Source organism: Pimephales promelas, chromosome 1 (assembly GCF_988280905.1).
Source record: "Pimephales promelas chromosome 1, fPimPro1.hap1.1, whole genome shotgun sequence".
In the NCBI taxonomy this organism is placed as follows: domain Eukaryota; kingdom Metazoa; phylum Chordata; class Actinopteri; order Cypriniformes; family Leuciscidae; genus Pimephales; species Pimephales promelas.
Window position 1 is genome coordinate 6,540,717 of NC_142769.1, and position 15,598 is coordinate 6,556,314.

The 15,598-nt window shown below is 41.0% G+C and overlaps 1 protein-coding gene across 3 annotated transcripts in view; it reads right to left on the reverse strand.

Moving 5' to 3' along the window:
* crispld2 (cysteine rich secretory protein LCCL domain containing 2) overlaps window positions 1-15,598 on the reverse strand; it is a 39,883-nt gene that overhangs the window by 19,340 nt on the left and 4,945 nt on the right. The window contains exons 3-5 of one of the 3 annotated variants that reach the window (XM_089119928.1): window positions 8,434-8,587; window positions 5,886-6,220; window positions 1,981-2,099 (exon numbers count right to left, since the gene is read on the reverse strand). In XM_089119928.1, the coding sequence (XP_088976054.1) occupies window positions 1,981-2,099; window positions 5,886-6,140 (374 nt within the window). In that variant the 5' untranslated portion in view covers window positions 6,141-6,220; window positions 8,434-8,587. Of the gene's footprint in view, window positions 1-1,980; window positions 2,100-5,885; window positions 6,221-8,433; window positions 12,194-15,598 lie in introns of those variants that run through there. The other 2 variants (XM_039669875.2, XM_089119981.1) reach the window with 2 other exon arrangements.

Consider the following 15,598-nt stretch of genomic DNA (forward strand, 5'->3'; position numbering starts at 1 on the left):
AAGTTACTGTAAAGCACATTCATAGCCATTTTTTTGCAAACCCATCATATTTACATTCAGGTTTCCTACACTGATGCATTTACATTTATTCATTTATCTGACGCTTTTATCCAAAGCGACTTACAATTTCTATATATGTCAGAGGTCTCTGGAGCAACTAGGGGTTAAGTGCCTTGCTCTGTTCTGTGATGTGCGTTCGTGACTCTCCAAAATGAACGAATCTTTTTTCGTGTCATTTGGTTCATTCAATGAACGAAATGAATGAATTGACTGTTCAATGAACGAAATGAATGTTTGAACAGTTTGCAGTTTGCACTGAAACTGTCTTTTGGACCTTGAACTGTTTGGTTACCAGTAAAGTGCATTATATGGAGAAAAATCCTGGAATGTTTTCATCAGAAACCTTAATTAAAAAAAAAAAAAAAACGTTTCACTTTTAAAAGTTTTTTTTAAAGTGAACTACTCCTTTAAGGCCCTTACACACCGAAATTCGCATCCAAAATTTTCGCACGTTAAAAAATAAATACGACCTCACGTTTTGTCAATGACTCTTGCACATTGCCTCAGATACTTTCGTCTGTCATAAAAAAGATCAAATCGGGTAAGATTTTCTGCGTTTTTCGCATCCGTAGCAAGCAGTTTGAATGGTGTTTTGACAATTCAGAGCCACCGAATCACAAATACGAAAAAACGCTTGTGAAAATTTCAGACTCAGTGTGCAATGGCCTTTAGGCGATTGATGTAATTGGTTTAAAAGATTAGCAATGATGCTTTAAATAAAACTGAGTTCATGTCGGCTCAAACAGTGGAGAATTGCACAAGCAACACCAATGTTATGGGTTTGATTCCTAGTGAATGCATGACTGATAAAATTATCACTTGGAAGCAGTGTTAAGGCACAGTCACATTTACTGTTGTTTGGCTAAATTTCACATTCGAAATCCCGTCGTTTCAATAGGATTCGCATGAGGGTGAAACATTTCCTTGTGTAGACTTCGCATTGGACTCCAGTCGAATTTGCAGAGTTACCAAACAGAAAGCTGCTTGGTTGGTAAGTGACCTCTGTGTGAGCTCGTCTTCATGCATCGCAACTACAACTATTTAAAACTTTAGCAAATTGCTGTCTAATTGGTATGACATCTCATTCATACATTTTTGTATCTAATGACGGCTGTTTACGGGTGGGGTTAGGGGAACGTTTCCATACTATAGAGTGCCGAAGTTACAACGTCACTGTAGGCCAAAACGCGGAAGTGAGTTAGCATTTTAGCACTACCGGTTCCCTCGCTCTAAAGTCTATGGGATTTTTGAATGGGTTTTTGCTAAATTGCCTGATATAAGTTTTGTGGTGAACAAGGCCTCTAAATATTTCCACATTTTGATCTATGACATAAAACACACAGTTATAACCTGCTTGTGGTTTTTTAAACTTTGTTGTGTCTGCTTGTGTTTTTTATATAGGCTTCAAAATGTATACATTTTGGATTAACTTGTAAAGATTATCTTGATAGACAAAACGTGTAAGGGTCACAACTATTTTATAAACACAGATTTTCCAAGTCTGTGGGGAAAATGCATAGCTTTTCGATCGAGGAAACAAAGTGACATCATCACTTCAGCACTCTATTCTCAGGTTTTATGAGGTGTCGATTTCATATAAAGAAAATCGAGTTGCTTTATTATTTAAATGAGAAAAATGTGACCACACGTAAGACGCTTATGATAAATACATAAAAGTATGCCTAAATGTTAAATGTGACACAAAAAAAAAAAATCAAACAAATATGGAAAATACAGTATATCCCCAGATCTGAATGAATAATTTCAATCTCTAAAGACTTTTTCAGGCCTGAAATGACAACTTTAAAATTCAAATATTCTAATATATCCATGTTTTCAGCCCTTATTAGCACCTTGGACAACCGGTTATGGTACAGGCACAGACTGATTTGGTCTTTGTAATTGTGTGTGTACTCATACCTTCCCCAGTGCACTGCAAGGTTCTGCCCGATGGACATCAGAAGATCTTGAGGTCCATGTTCCCACTGGCATTGTTCCGCCCAGTAGGTTGCCGACTTCTCCAGTTCATCATCCCAAACCTGGTCATACAAACACAAGCTAAATCAAACACAGATTCAACACAACATATTCATAATTCTCATATATTTGCACTGAAACCTTAACAAAATACTGAACATGAGTTTTACTCCCAGATAATTCCCTTTGCCTTCCTCTAACTCTTCATCTTCAGGATAGGACTGGGAATCAGGCCCAATACAACTAAAATATTGGTTACATGCACGCACATCAGAGCTTGGCTCACGTCCATTGTAAATCCCCAGCAATCAGGGTTAAATGAGACAAATTTCCCCAGCTTATTTCTCCACCTGTAGGGAGAGAGGACTCACTTCGCCCCACAGAACAGGGTTCCTCACCTCTGAGGAACTCTCAGTAAATTTCCAACTGCATTATGGGCACAAACACTCACACATTCTGTAACCTCAGTTCTAAAGGTGCTGTTTGGGACCAAGCCACGTTTCTGAAACCCTTACTTGTTCGCTGAGGCCTGGCAGCGGTTCTGAAACCCCTGCTTGTGGTAGACTCCTGTCTTTCTCAAAGGCATCAACCCAACTACATTAACCATAAGGCCTTTCTCTTTGTATCTTTCCCTCACTACATCAACATTACATTCAATTTCAATGTACCATATGCAAAGGCACACAGGGAATAGCAATAAAGCAAGGCTGTGCTCTCAATAGGTCCCCAGAACACCTACAGTATGATACAAATGAACTATGTTGTAGCCCTACTTAAGTGGGTAAAAACACTGAATTTAATATAAATAAAAAAAAAACATTATACATTTTAATTTAATTGCAATTAAAATGCGGTTAAAGGGATAGTTCATTTTGAAATTAATTTTTGCTATGTTTTAGCTTACCTCAAGGGCATCCAAGATGTAGGTGTCTTTGTTTCCACAGTATTTTCAATTTTGACATTTTTCAGTCAAACCGTTGTTGTCTATCAGTCATACACTGGAGGCTAAGGGGGTCCACCAAAAAGCATGCACAGAGAAGTCAAAATGAAACATGATTTAATGACTCGTAAATGTAAGTACACATTGATGGCCTAAGACACGAAACGAGCGGTTTGTGTGAGAAAACGAACAGTATTTATATCGTTTTTACCTCGTGTAATCACAGTGACGTCCAAGTGATCTGAATCAGTTGTGCAATGTCCAACTGAACCGAACTGAATCAGTTCAATGTTACGTCGGAAGTGATCGCTTGCGTGTGACGTCACTCCGTCCGAAATCTCCGTGTAAATATTGAGTGACGTCACACGCAAGCGATCACTTCCGACGTAACATTGAACTGATTCAGTTCGGTTCAGTTGGACATTGCACAACTGATTCAGATTACTTGGACGTCACTGTGATTGCACAAGGTAAAAACGATATAAATACTGTTAGTTTTCTCACAAAAAACGCTCGTTTCGTGTCTTAGGCCATCAATGTGTACTTACATTTACGAGTCATTAAATCATGTTTAAATTTGACTTCTCTGTGCATGCTTTTTGGTGGACCCCCTTAGCCTCCAGTGTATGACAAATAGAAAACAACGGTTTAACTGAAAAATGTCAAAATTGAAAATACTGTGGAAACAAAGACACCTAAGCTGCTTTGATACAATCTGTATTGTGAAAAGCGCTATATAAATAAATGTGACTTGACTTGACTTGACTACATCTTGGATGTCCTTGAGGTAAGCTAAAACATATCAAAAATTAATTTCAAAGTGAACTATCCCTTTAAATGTCCAAAAACGTAGGGACAAACAAAGCGAATCCCTTTGACACGTGCGATTACAAGGCAGCACACAGTACCTGCCATTTTTGTCACATAATCGAAGCCTCATATCTGTTCCAGTAATGTCACTAATCTAATTTTTCTACCCATGTCGTGACTCAGCTATAAGCTACATTGCAATTGTCTCCACAGTAAATAGGCACCATATCTTTTCCAGACAAGATTACACTTGTAAAATCAACGTCTGAAGCCTGTATTTGGCCCCTAAGCAAACCTAAAGATATTTACTGCACCAGAAAAAAGATGACTAATGCTAACACAAAACGCAATTAGTAGCCTATAAACCAGGGTCATTAATGCAGAACCGAGTGTTGGTGTTGTACAGCTGTGTGGTCGACATAAAAATACCTTTGCCGCAGACTAAACTCATTGCATCTCGGTTCTAAAACGAACTGATGTGTCTTGCTGTCTACATTGACCGTTATATTCTAAAGCGGCACACTAACTGAAATAAAACTTCATCAGTGACGGCTTTGATACACTCTTAATATGCAACAAGACAAACTAAGAAGATCTTATGTTAGCATGTTGCTAAGCTAACCCTGCTGAAAAATGCATGCTGGAATCAGCATGAGACGCTGGTTTGCTGGACCAGCTATTCCAGCCCAATTTTGTTTGAGAACAGCATGCTGGTCCACCAGCTACTATACCAGGCCTAACTAGCATAATACCACTTGGACCAATGTGGAATTCATGCTTGTTTATACTGGATCTGTCAGCAGGGAACTGAGTATTAATAAGCGTAACAATTAACCCTTGGGGGAAAAGAAGTGTGCTTATAATTGCGCTGTGTATGCTTACATGTACTTCATTTTCACAAGGTAATATAGCACACAGAAATGTTGGGTAAAATAATGCCTTTCAAAATAGATTGAATTTTTAATTGATTGTATTTATTAATGAATTAATATCAAGAAGAAATCTACCATCGTTGGTAAAAGTTTACAGCTTGTCACATTCTGAGTTTTTCTTCTCAGTGTTTCTTTAGTCAAAATAAGGGACTTAGATGTCAGCATTATGTTATTACCTACCTTTTGAAACAAACTTAGCACCTGCCACACACTTATGATGGCTTGAAATGCTTTCTAGATAGATAACTCCCTAGGTTTTGGAACAGAACCCTCTAGGTTCTCTCTGTACAGACCCTTAAAGCAATAATGAAAAAACTTTTGCTGATAATTTACTCACCCCCATGTCATCCAAGATGTCCATGTCTTTCTTTCTTCAGTCGAAAAGAAATTCAGGTTTTTGATGAAAACATTCCAGCATTTTTCTCCATACAATGCACTTCAGTGGGAACCAAACGGTTCAATGTCCAAAAGACACTTTCGGTGCAAACTGCAAACTGTTCAAAGGGCCTTAAACGATTCCAGACGATGAATAAGGGTCTTATCAAGCGAAACGATCGCTCATTTAATAAATAAATAACAAAGTTTAAGTTTTATAAGCTCAAATGGTCACCTTGCTCTGTTCTGTGATGCGTGTTCGTGACTCTCCTGTTTGATGAACGAATGAACAAATCTTTTTCCGAGTCATTTGGTTCATTCAAAGAACGAAACGAACAAATTGACTCGGAAAAAGATTCGTTCATTTTGATGAATGAGTTTGAACAGGAGAGTCACGAACGCGCATCACAGAACAGAGCAAGGCGAACATTTGAGCTTATAAAACTTAAACTTTGTTATTTATTTATTAAATGAGCGATCGTTTCACTTGATAAGACCCTTATTCATCGTCTGGAATCGTTTTAAAGCCCTTTGAACAGTTTTCAGTTTGTACCGAAAGTGTCTTTTGGACCTTGAACCGTTTGGTTTCCACTGAAGTCCATTATATGGCGAAAAATCCTGGAATGTTTTCATCAAAAACCTGAATTTCTTTTCGACTGAAGAAAGAATGACATGGACATCTTGGATGACATGGGGGTGAGTAAATTATCAGCAAAAGTTTTTTGAAAAGTGAACCACTCCTTTAATGTTACATTATAAAGTTGGATGTGAGTGTAAAATGACATTCTCACCATGTACTCCATGTTGGAGGCAGTCGGGTACACCTCTCCTCTCAGCTTGTTGTGCAGTTGCAGGATCTCCTCCCTGTCCGTCCACTTGATGGCTCTGCGAGTGCGTACAGGCACACCAGCTTTTGTGCTGTTGGGTTCCAGCTCATCCTGGTAGCGTTGCATCAACTGCCTCAGCTCCGGGGAGTCGGGAATGAAGAGGGAAGCAGACAAGCTGGCACCCAGGAATATCAGGGCGATGGAAACGAGGCTGTTCATGGCAGCGTTGATGCTTTCAGGGTCGGATCACAGTGGACTGCCTTGTGTGAGCGTGTCTTCAGTGCTCTGTTCTGGAAAATCTGGAAGGAAATGTGGTTTCCATGAGGATAAGTGTTGGGAAAGTTGTTGGAGAAAACGATGGATAGTAAACACATGTCCATATGTTTACTCAAAAAGAGAAACAAGTGCTTCAAAGAGGAATTGGCTAAACTGGCTTCATTAGTCACTCTTATTGCATCCTGGCTATACATACAGTACACCACAAATAGATGAATCCAATAACAACAGAATCTGAGGTGCTATTCTGGAACTACATTAGATTCATCCATCCATGTTTTGCAGTAACTGCTCCTTTGTTTAAAATCTGCTTGTCCATTAGATGAATCTAACTAAAACATGTCACGGTTACATTTCACACTCAAATCAGTAGGTCATTTTGCATGAAGCAAGCTCAAAGATTCACTGTGAAATTACTTTTGTTTTGAGAGGTCAGATTCTTGATTTAAAGCTACACTGTGTGATTTTTAGCCCCATCTAGCGGTGAAAAGGTATATGACCATCCAGTGAATATTAGTTTCGCTTCCTCTCAATTCCGATTTCGTTTTAACTCCTACGGTGGCCAATGTAGTACAAGATTAACGTGGCTTCCAGTTCGACCTCGTCCATGAGTGTTAACTCAAACGTAAAGGCGAAAGGCGAAGCTTGAATTAACGGGTGTGTCCCTCTTTGGCTAATGTACTGTCAAGATGGAGGGGCAACATGGCGACCGACATTAGAACCCCTTACCCATATGTATTTTCAAAGGCATATTATACACGAGAATACTTTATTACTTGATACATTAATGAGCACATATATTTTTAAAAGAATTAAGTGTTTTTAGCTAAGAATAAACTAAAAGAGTTACACAGTGTAGCTTTAATTAAAGCAATGAGAATTGCGTTTAATTGTCATATTAAGAATATGAAAATAATGTCAAAAAATTGTCCTTAAAGAGGCAATTCCTTGTTAGTTTCTTATGATAGTGCTCTGAAATATGACAGACAGGAGTTTTTGATAAGCAGAATTCACTCTTTCTAGCTAAATTGCCATAACTTCCTCAGATGAAATTTCCCATCGATCCTCAATGAAGCAGCACTCATGCGTGAGATAATGAAATTGCCCACATTGATCCACATTGAATGAATAGTTTTTGCTCTAATTTGAAGAATGTTTATTGTTTGTCATAGTTCAAGGACATGTCAAACCAAAGGCCTCATCATTACAGTGAAATCTATCAAAGCCCTTCCAAAACAAAAACCCATTGTAATCTTTCATCGCTACTCAAAAGACCAAACTACTAAGCCTGATCTCCTTCGATTAGATTTGTTAGGTTGATGGACCAGCAGGTCTGTTTGATCTCAGCATCCATCCATACGCTGAGCTTTGTTTATTAAACTCATTAATATCCTAAGGTGACAGTGGGACAAAGGATAATTCATTAGCAATATGTCATTCTTCTCTGTCCTAGACTGACTTTCTCTGGGAATGGAATTGTTGGGGGGGGGGGGGGGGGGGGTGCAAGAATGGGAGCGAAGAGCAAGTGAATTAGAGTTCTTTATTAGATAATAAATAGAGAGCCCACACATCTAAAATGCAGATGAGCCAAACACGTGAAACAACAAGCCCCAGAATCGTCCTGCTTATCAGGATTTATAGAACAATCCAAATCCCTCTCATTTTCACTCCTCACACTTTCTCACTCTCTCTGCAGAGCCTTGACATCCAACACCAAGTCTGAGTAAACACAGGCAATGCTTCAGTTCCAGCGTCCTCCCTTTCTTTCTCGTTCTGCTCATCCCTCTCTTGGATTTTTAGACCATGACAGACAGAGCAGCCAGGAAAAAGCCAACCGGGCACCTAGTCCACATAAACATTGGCAGGTGGTCCATCTGTCCATGCTTTTCGGTTTGTGCACATTGTGCTTTCCACAAATATTAAAGTTTAAAATGGCAAGAGATTGTTATGACAGCATGACAGTTGAACCACATGCACATTTTCTAGTTTGGCAATGAGTGCAACTAACGTCCAAAATCCTATCAAATTGCATTTTGATACTCATCACCTGAGCTTAGATCTGTATGCTGATAAACACTGACTATCGATTATTCATTACCAAATAAGGAGAAAAAAAGCTCCTCTCTTGATTCTGAACTTTAATTCATTAAATGCATCAAAATGCAATTAATCAAGAATGCCTAACTCTCTATGTGATCTATCTTTTATATAATAAAAAGTCAAAAACATAGTTTACCTGGTCTGAGTCTTCTCCACAAGCTATTCCAGAGGTTGCTGCAGCTCAGTGTCTTGCGGCTGGAGTATTTTCCTTAAAAGTCAAACAAGTGTGAGTAGTTGAGGTCGTTTGGCAGCCGTGGACTCGGACTGACTCTGTGGAAGCAGCTCAGCTCCTTTTATAGAGACGGAGAGGAGGGGGAGGCTGAAGAAGGCTGTGTTCTTGGCCAAACTCCGTCGCTCTGACGAACGATGTCGAGATGAAAACGCAAAGAACGTAAATCATCTCAAACCAACTCCAGAGACACAGAGGATTACTCATCACCACATGACAGCAGGATGTTTGTCGACCAGTTATCGTTTTGTAATATGTCATTAGTTCTGTCAATACATTAATGGTTAAATAAATGCTTATTTAACACATTATGCTCCAGCTTTTATTTTTGTATACTTTGTACTATTATGTGTGGTAACCTGCTGTTAATTAATTACCTTTAATATATGTATATATAAGATAATAAATACATTTGTCATATAAATAATACAGGCTCTATATAAATATATATTTAAAGAAATTCATACTTCTTCTTGAGCAGGAATGTGTTAAATTGATCAAATGTGACATTAAAGGCATTTGTAATGTTAAGACTTCTATTTCAAATAAATGCTATTGATTTTAACTTTCTTTTCATCTGTCACAATCACCAGTTGGAGTGCCCTGCATATCCACCAGAGGACACTCCTCCCTAGAACACTGTCCTGGAATACACTTCCCATTACTCTCTACTCCAGCCCATGAGTGTGCTCCAGAAACTGCTTCAGCCCACGAGTCCACTCCAGAGCCCACTCCAGCCCATGAATCCACTCCAGAACCTGCTCCAGCACATGAGTCCCTTCAGAGCCCACTCCAGCCCATGAGTCCACACCAGAGCCCACTCCAGCTCATGAGTCCACACCAGAGCCCACTGCAGCCCATGAGTCCACACCAGAGCCCACTCCAGCTCATGAGTCCACACCAGAGCCTGCTCCAGCCCATGAGTCCACACGAGAGCCCACTCCAGCCCTGAGTCCACACCAGAGCCCGCTCCAGCACATGAGTCCACACCAGAGCCCACAAGTCCACACCAGAGCCCACTCCAGCCCATTAATGTATTGACAGAGCCCACTCCAGCCCATGAGTCCCTTCAGAGCCCACTCCAGCACATGAGTCCACACCAGAGCCGGCTCCAGCACATGAGTCCATACCAGAGCCCAGTCCAGCCCAGGAGTCCCTTCAGAGCCCACTCCATCACATGAGTCCACACCAGAGCCCACTCCAGCCCATGAGTCCCTTCAGAGCCCACTCCAGCACATGAGTCCACACCAGAGCCCACTCCAGCCCATGAGTCCCTTCAGAGCCCACTCCAGCCCATGAGTCCCTTCAGAGCCCACTCCAGCCCATGAGTCCCTTCAGAGCCCACTCCAGCACATGAGTCCACACCAGAGCCCACTCCAGCCCATGAGTCCCTTCAGAGCCCACTCCAGCCCATGAGTCCCTTCAGAGCCCACTCCAGCACATGAGTCCACACCAGAGCCCACTCCAGCCCATGAGTCCCTTCAGAGCCCACTCCAGCACATGAGTCCACACCAGAACCTGCTCCAGCCCATGAGTCCACTCCAGAACCTGCTCCAGCACATGAGTCCACACCAGAGCCCACTCCAGCCCATGAGTCCACACCAGAGCCCACTCCAGCACATGAGTCCACTCCAGAACCTGCTCCAGCCCATGAGTCCACACCAGAACCTGCTCCAGCCCATGAGTCCCTTCAGAGCTCACTCCAGCCCATGAGTCCACACCAGAGCCCACTCCACCACATAAGTCCACACCAGAGCCCACTCCAGCCCATGAGTCCACACCAGAGCCCACTCCAGCCCATGAGTCCCTTCAGAGCCCACTCCAGCCCATGAGTCCACACCAGAGCCCACTCCACCACATAAGTCCACACCAGAGCCCACTCCAGCCCATGAGTCCCTTCAGAGCCCACTCCAGAACATGAGTCCACACCAGAGCCCACTCCACCCCATAAGTCCACACCAGAGCCCGCTCCATCCCATGAGTCTGCTCCAGAGCCCACTCCAGCCCATGAATCCACTCCAGCCCTTGAGTCCACACCTGAGCCTGCTCCAGCCCTTGAGTCCGCTCCAGAACCTGCTTCAGTACATGAATCCAATACAGAGCCCTCTCCAGCCCATGAGTCTCCTCCAGAACCTGCTTCAGCCCATGAGTCTTTTCCAGAACCTGCTCCAGCACACGAGTCCGCTCCAGAGCCCGCTCGAGTCCATGAGTCTTTTCCAGAACCTGCTCCAGCACACGAGTCCGCTCCAGAGCCCGCTCGAGTCCATGAGTCTGCTCCAGAACCTGCTCCAGCCCTTGAGTCCACACCAGAGCCTGCTCCAGCCCTTGAGTCCGCTCCAGAACCTGCTTCAGCACATGAATCCAATACAGAGCCCTCTCCAGCCCCCGAGTCTTCTCCAGAACCTGCTTCAGCCCATGAGTCTTTTCCAGAGCCCGCTCCAGCCCATGAGTCTGCTCCAGGGCCAGCCTCAGCCCAAGAGTCCACTCCAGAGCCCACTTCTCCCCCAGAGCTCAGTCCTGTGTTAGCTTCAGCCTTCATGGTCTCCAGAGTCTCCAGATGTAATGGATGCCACACCAGAGTCTTTACTTAATTCAATCTGCTTGCAATCAGATCATTCTCTGAAGGGCACATTTGATTGGTTCCTGCTATCAGTAGCCAATGAGCTTGCTGCTCAACCTTCAAATACTCGGTCAGCATTTGCTGTAGCAGTTGCAATGCGCTTTCAAAAAACCCCCCAAAACTCCACCCTCCCCAGCTCCACTTGTATAGATTTACTACAGGTAATTCATGTACGCTATATTGTACGACAGCAGCATGTCTTACTTGCTCACAGTAGCGTGTCGTTTATGTATTGGCAGTAGTATGTAGACCTGTACTTGCTCAAAGTTCCATCTGGATAAATAATTGAACCATTAAATGCATGAACCATCACTGACTAATAAATTACAGTAAGGCTATGTGTGTGTTTAATGAAAGCAAATATGTAAGGGAATAAAACAGTATGTGATTTCACATTTTTCGGACAATATGGTTTTATATATTTTTTTGTTATATAACTTATTTGCCTTAAGAAATTGGTCCAAGTGGGGCAACGGATCACTGTTTCACTCTGTTATTACATGTTACAGATCTGTCATCATTTTGTCATAACTCATTGAGCAAAAATCACCCTGAAGCTACAATAGTGCATTATTGGCAACATCTATATTTTTGTCTGTACTTGTAAGCTTGAGCGTGACGTAAACATGTCAATAAAGGATATGATTGTGAAAGTCCATAAAATGATACTCTGAACTGCTCGTCACAGAAGTCGACAACAAATTAGATGTGGCTATAAGCAAATAAACCCGGCATGTTTGGAAAAAGCTGAGTCAGATGGATTTGCTTGATGTTTGCCCACCACCAAATATTTCACATCCTCGAATCAGGCAATATAGGGTTTAGATATTTGGCACAAGGGTGTGCACTTTGGATCATATAAACCAGAATAGGATTAGTAACTGGCTGACAACTTCTAAATCCAAAGCATCATGAGGTTTGAAGACATCTTAACCCTATAAAGCCTACTGTATCATATTTGATACACACATTTTTATGGCTTTTAAAGTATCAACGTGATCAAAACTTTGCACAATCTACTACATGCCTTCTGTTGTCTGATTGATACTTTATATTTTTTAGCATTATCATTTCACTTTTTGCAGTGAAATCTTTACCGATCTTCATAAAGTAAACATAAGAATAGCTTTTAAATTGAAGCAACTTGGCTTTTGAGAAACGTTTATTTATTCATTTCTCATTGGATTGCATTGCATTATATGATTTAACGTACAGAGCTTTGATCATAAAAATATATACTAAGATATATTAGTGAAGGGAGATATAGAGTGACTGATATGCTGATTTACATTACAAGCATTCCGAACTTCTTGGACGAATACATATATCAGTAACTGCACCAAATTGTGTATGTTTTGTTCAGTTTGGGCCTCTGAATAAAATTACTTTTTTTTCCTCCATGAGTGAGAACTATATTTATATTCTCACTATATCATACTTTAAAAGCCATAAAAGTCTATGCATCAAATATGATATTCAACAAAAAACACATATTTTTTCATTAAAAAAATATATTTTTCTGACTATTATTTTATATATCAGACTTTTCAGGGTTAAGATGTTTCTTCCATGTAGTTGAGATATGTAATTTGCAATATGCATCAATGAATTGGGAATTTTATTGACACTGGCATACCGGTAAAGCAAAACATCCTCATATACGAGTACATCACAGTCAATAACTGCATTTGGTCCATCAATGTCTTGTTAATATGAAATGTTAGGTCTGGCTCTAGTGATTGGTGTAGTAATGCTGACCTAGCAGCCGCATGCTACCTTTTTCCAAACCAGACTCATTCTCTACTTTGTGTATTCAAATCCCTTTTTTCTTTTATGAGAAAACTGAGCTGTGACACTCTATAGTCCAAGCACAACAATCCCAGAGCTCAGTGGTGAGAGAGGAAGCCATAATCTCAGGCTTATATAGCCGAGTTTGAGGCTCAGCCATTGACCTATTAAACATGTTGTGTTTTAATGAGGGGGGGAATACGGGGACCAGCGCATCCCATTTTGCGTCACCCGAGAAACCTTCAGTAAAAGTCGACCGTTCAAACACATTGACTGTGCTTTTTTGGCGCTCAAGCGGCAAAGGGTGTCCTTGGTGGTTCCTTTTCATTGTGTTTGCACTGGCTCCTTTAGATCAAGCTGTGATTCATGGACAGCCACACATGGCAACATCACAATTGTGCATATAAAGATGTTTTATTGGCTTTCAGGAGCATAAAAACAATAACTGTGAATGATTGGTTTCTATTACGTTGACGTTTTATTCAGCAGTTTATATGTTCAGGCAAGATTTCAACAACTCCCCAAGTGAGAATTATGGTGTGTTTACACGACAACGATGTATTAAAAACGGAAAATTTTTTCCTTTACGTTTTCCACGTACAGATGAAACGATCCCAGTTCACATAGATCCGTGAAAACGATTAAAAACACTGAATTCTGCTGTCAGGCCAGTAGTTGGCAATGTCACTTTGTTAAAAGGTCATTCCAAATCTGGAAAGATGAATGTGTATTTAAAATGGGTAATTTATGTAGAAGAAATGTGAAATTATTTTTGAATTTGGAGCTTTCTAGACTGAGAAAAGACAGAAAATGTATTTTTGGACACCAACTCCCAGAATGCACTTGCTTCACTGCCCTAGGAGGCCACGCCTACCGGTAACAGCGCAGTAGGTAAACAACAAGTCTAGGCTACTAGTGATTCTCCGTGATGAGTCTGCCCAAAAAATGTGTTTCGAGATCGCCCAAAATGTCCGGGATTCGGCTTTTGCGTTCTACAGTCGCCATTCATCATGTTTACTGTGGCGAGCAGGACGAGTGAGGGCCACGGGAGAACGGTGGGATGCCGGTGGCGTGAGTACCGACGAGCGACAGCTGTGAGACGCCCCGGTCTCGTATCTCTCACGGAGGAGCGGGAATTTTCTTAGCAATGTTAAAACGCACATCAACCGATCACTTTTTTAGCGTTCATGTAAACACTACATTCAGATTCACCAATCAGAATCAATTCAGTTAGAGTGAAACAAAAGCTGTACATGTAAACAATCTCAGAGCTCCGTGGTGAGAGAGGAAGCCATAATCTCAGGCTTATAGCCTATAGCTAAGTTTGAAAACAAAAACTTTGTTTGCTAGTCTTTTGCCCCAAAGCTAACATGCTAATCTTTTGCCCCCCAAAATAGCAAACATGCTAGTCTTTTGATCCCCAAAATAGCAAACATGCTAGTCTTTTGGCCCCCCAAAAAAGTCAAACATGCTAATCTTTTCCCCAAAGATAGCAAACATAGTCTTTTCCCCAAAAAATAGCAAGCATGCTAGTCTTCCCCCCCCCCCAAAAAAATAGCAAACATGCTAGTCTTTTTCCAAAAATATAACAAACATGCTAGTCTTTTGCCCCCCAAAACAGCAAACATGCAAGTCTTTTCCCCCAAAAAATTATAAACATGCTAGTCTTTCCCCCCAAAAATAGCAAACATGCTAGTCTTTCCCCCAAAAAATAGCAAACATGCTAGTCTTTTCCCCAAAAATAGCAAACATGCTAGTCTTTCCCCCAAAAAATAGCAAACATGCTAGTCTTTTCCCCAAAAATAACAAACATGCTAGTCTTAATTTTGTCCCCAAAAATAGCAAACATGCTAGTCTTTTCCCAAAAAATAACAAACAAGTCTTTTCCCCAAAAAAATAGCTAACATGCTAGTCTTTTCCCAAAAAATAACAAACATGCTAATCTTTTCCCCAAAAAATAGCAAACATGCTAGTCTTTTCCCAAAAAATAACAAACATGCTAGTCCCCCCCCCCAAAAAAAAATAACAAACATGCTAGTCTTTTCCATAGACTGTAAAAAAATATGGACGTAGTGTCCGTGACGTCACCCATAGGTTTCTGAAGAGCGTTTTTGAAGACTAAAGTGGGTGGGGCCGGCCGTCGCCATCTTGGCAGTGCGTCACCTCTCGTGCTAATGCCATGCTACTGCCGCTGAATTGACAGCTGATTGAAAAAGTAAAGCCAATGGTTAAAGTTCATGTTATATTATATTATAATAGTTAAGACGTAACTAAAAGTGAGACTATTTACTTTACGTTTTTATCAACTTTATTAATCTCACAAGGGGCAATTAGTTAAGAGCATGTATCAAACACATGAACACAGATCACACACATTTCTCACAACATACAAGCAGTCAACTATGTGGATCGTGATGCATTATTATTCTGCTAGTTAAAAATGTATTGATTACTTACAATATTGCTCTAAGCTTGTGCATGTGACAGTGATTCAAGGCAAGCACACGTCAGTCGGCAATGGCATCTCACGTCAAGTTCGTAAAGAGCTTTAATTCTGTCCATTTTACAATCTGATTTTGGCTGCCTCTCAGTTTCTCAGATGGGTCAAACCAAAGATATTACCTCAGAACTTAAAGTAAATTAACTAGAAATCCGCGCTCATTC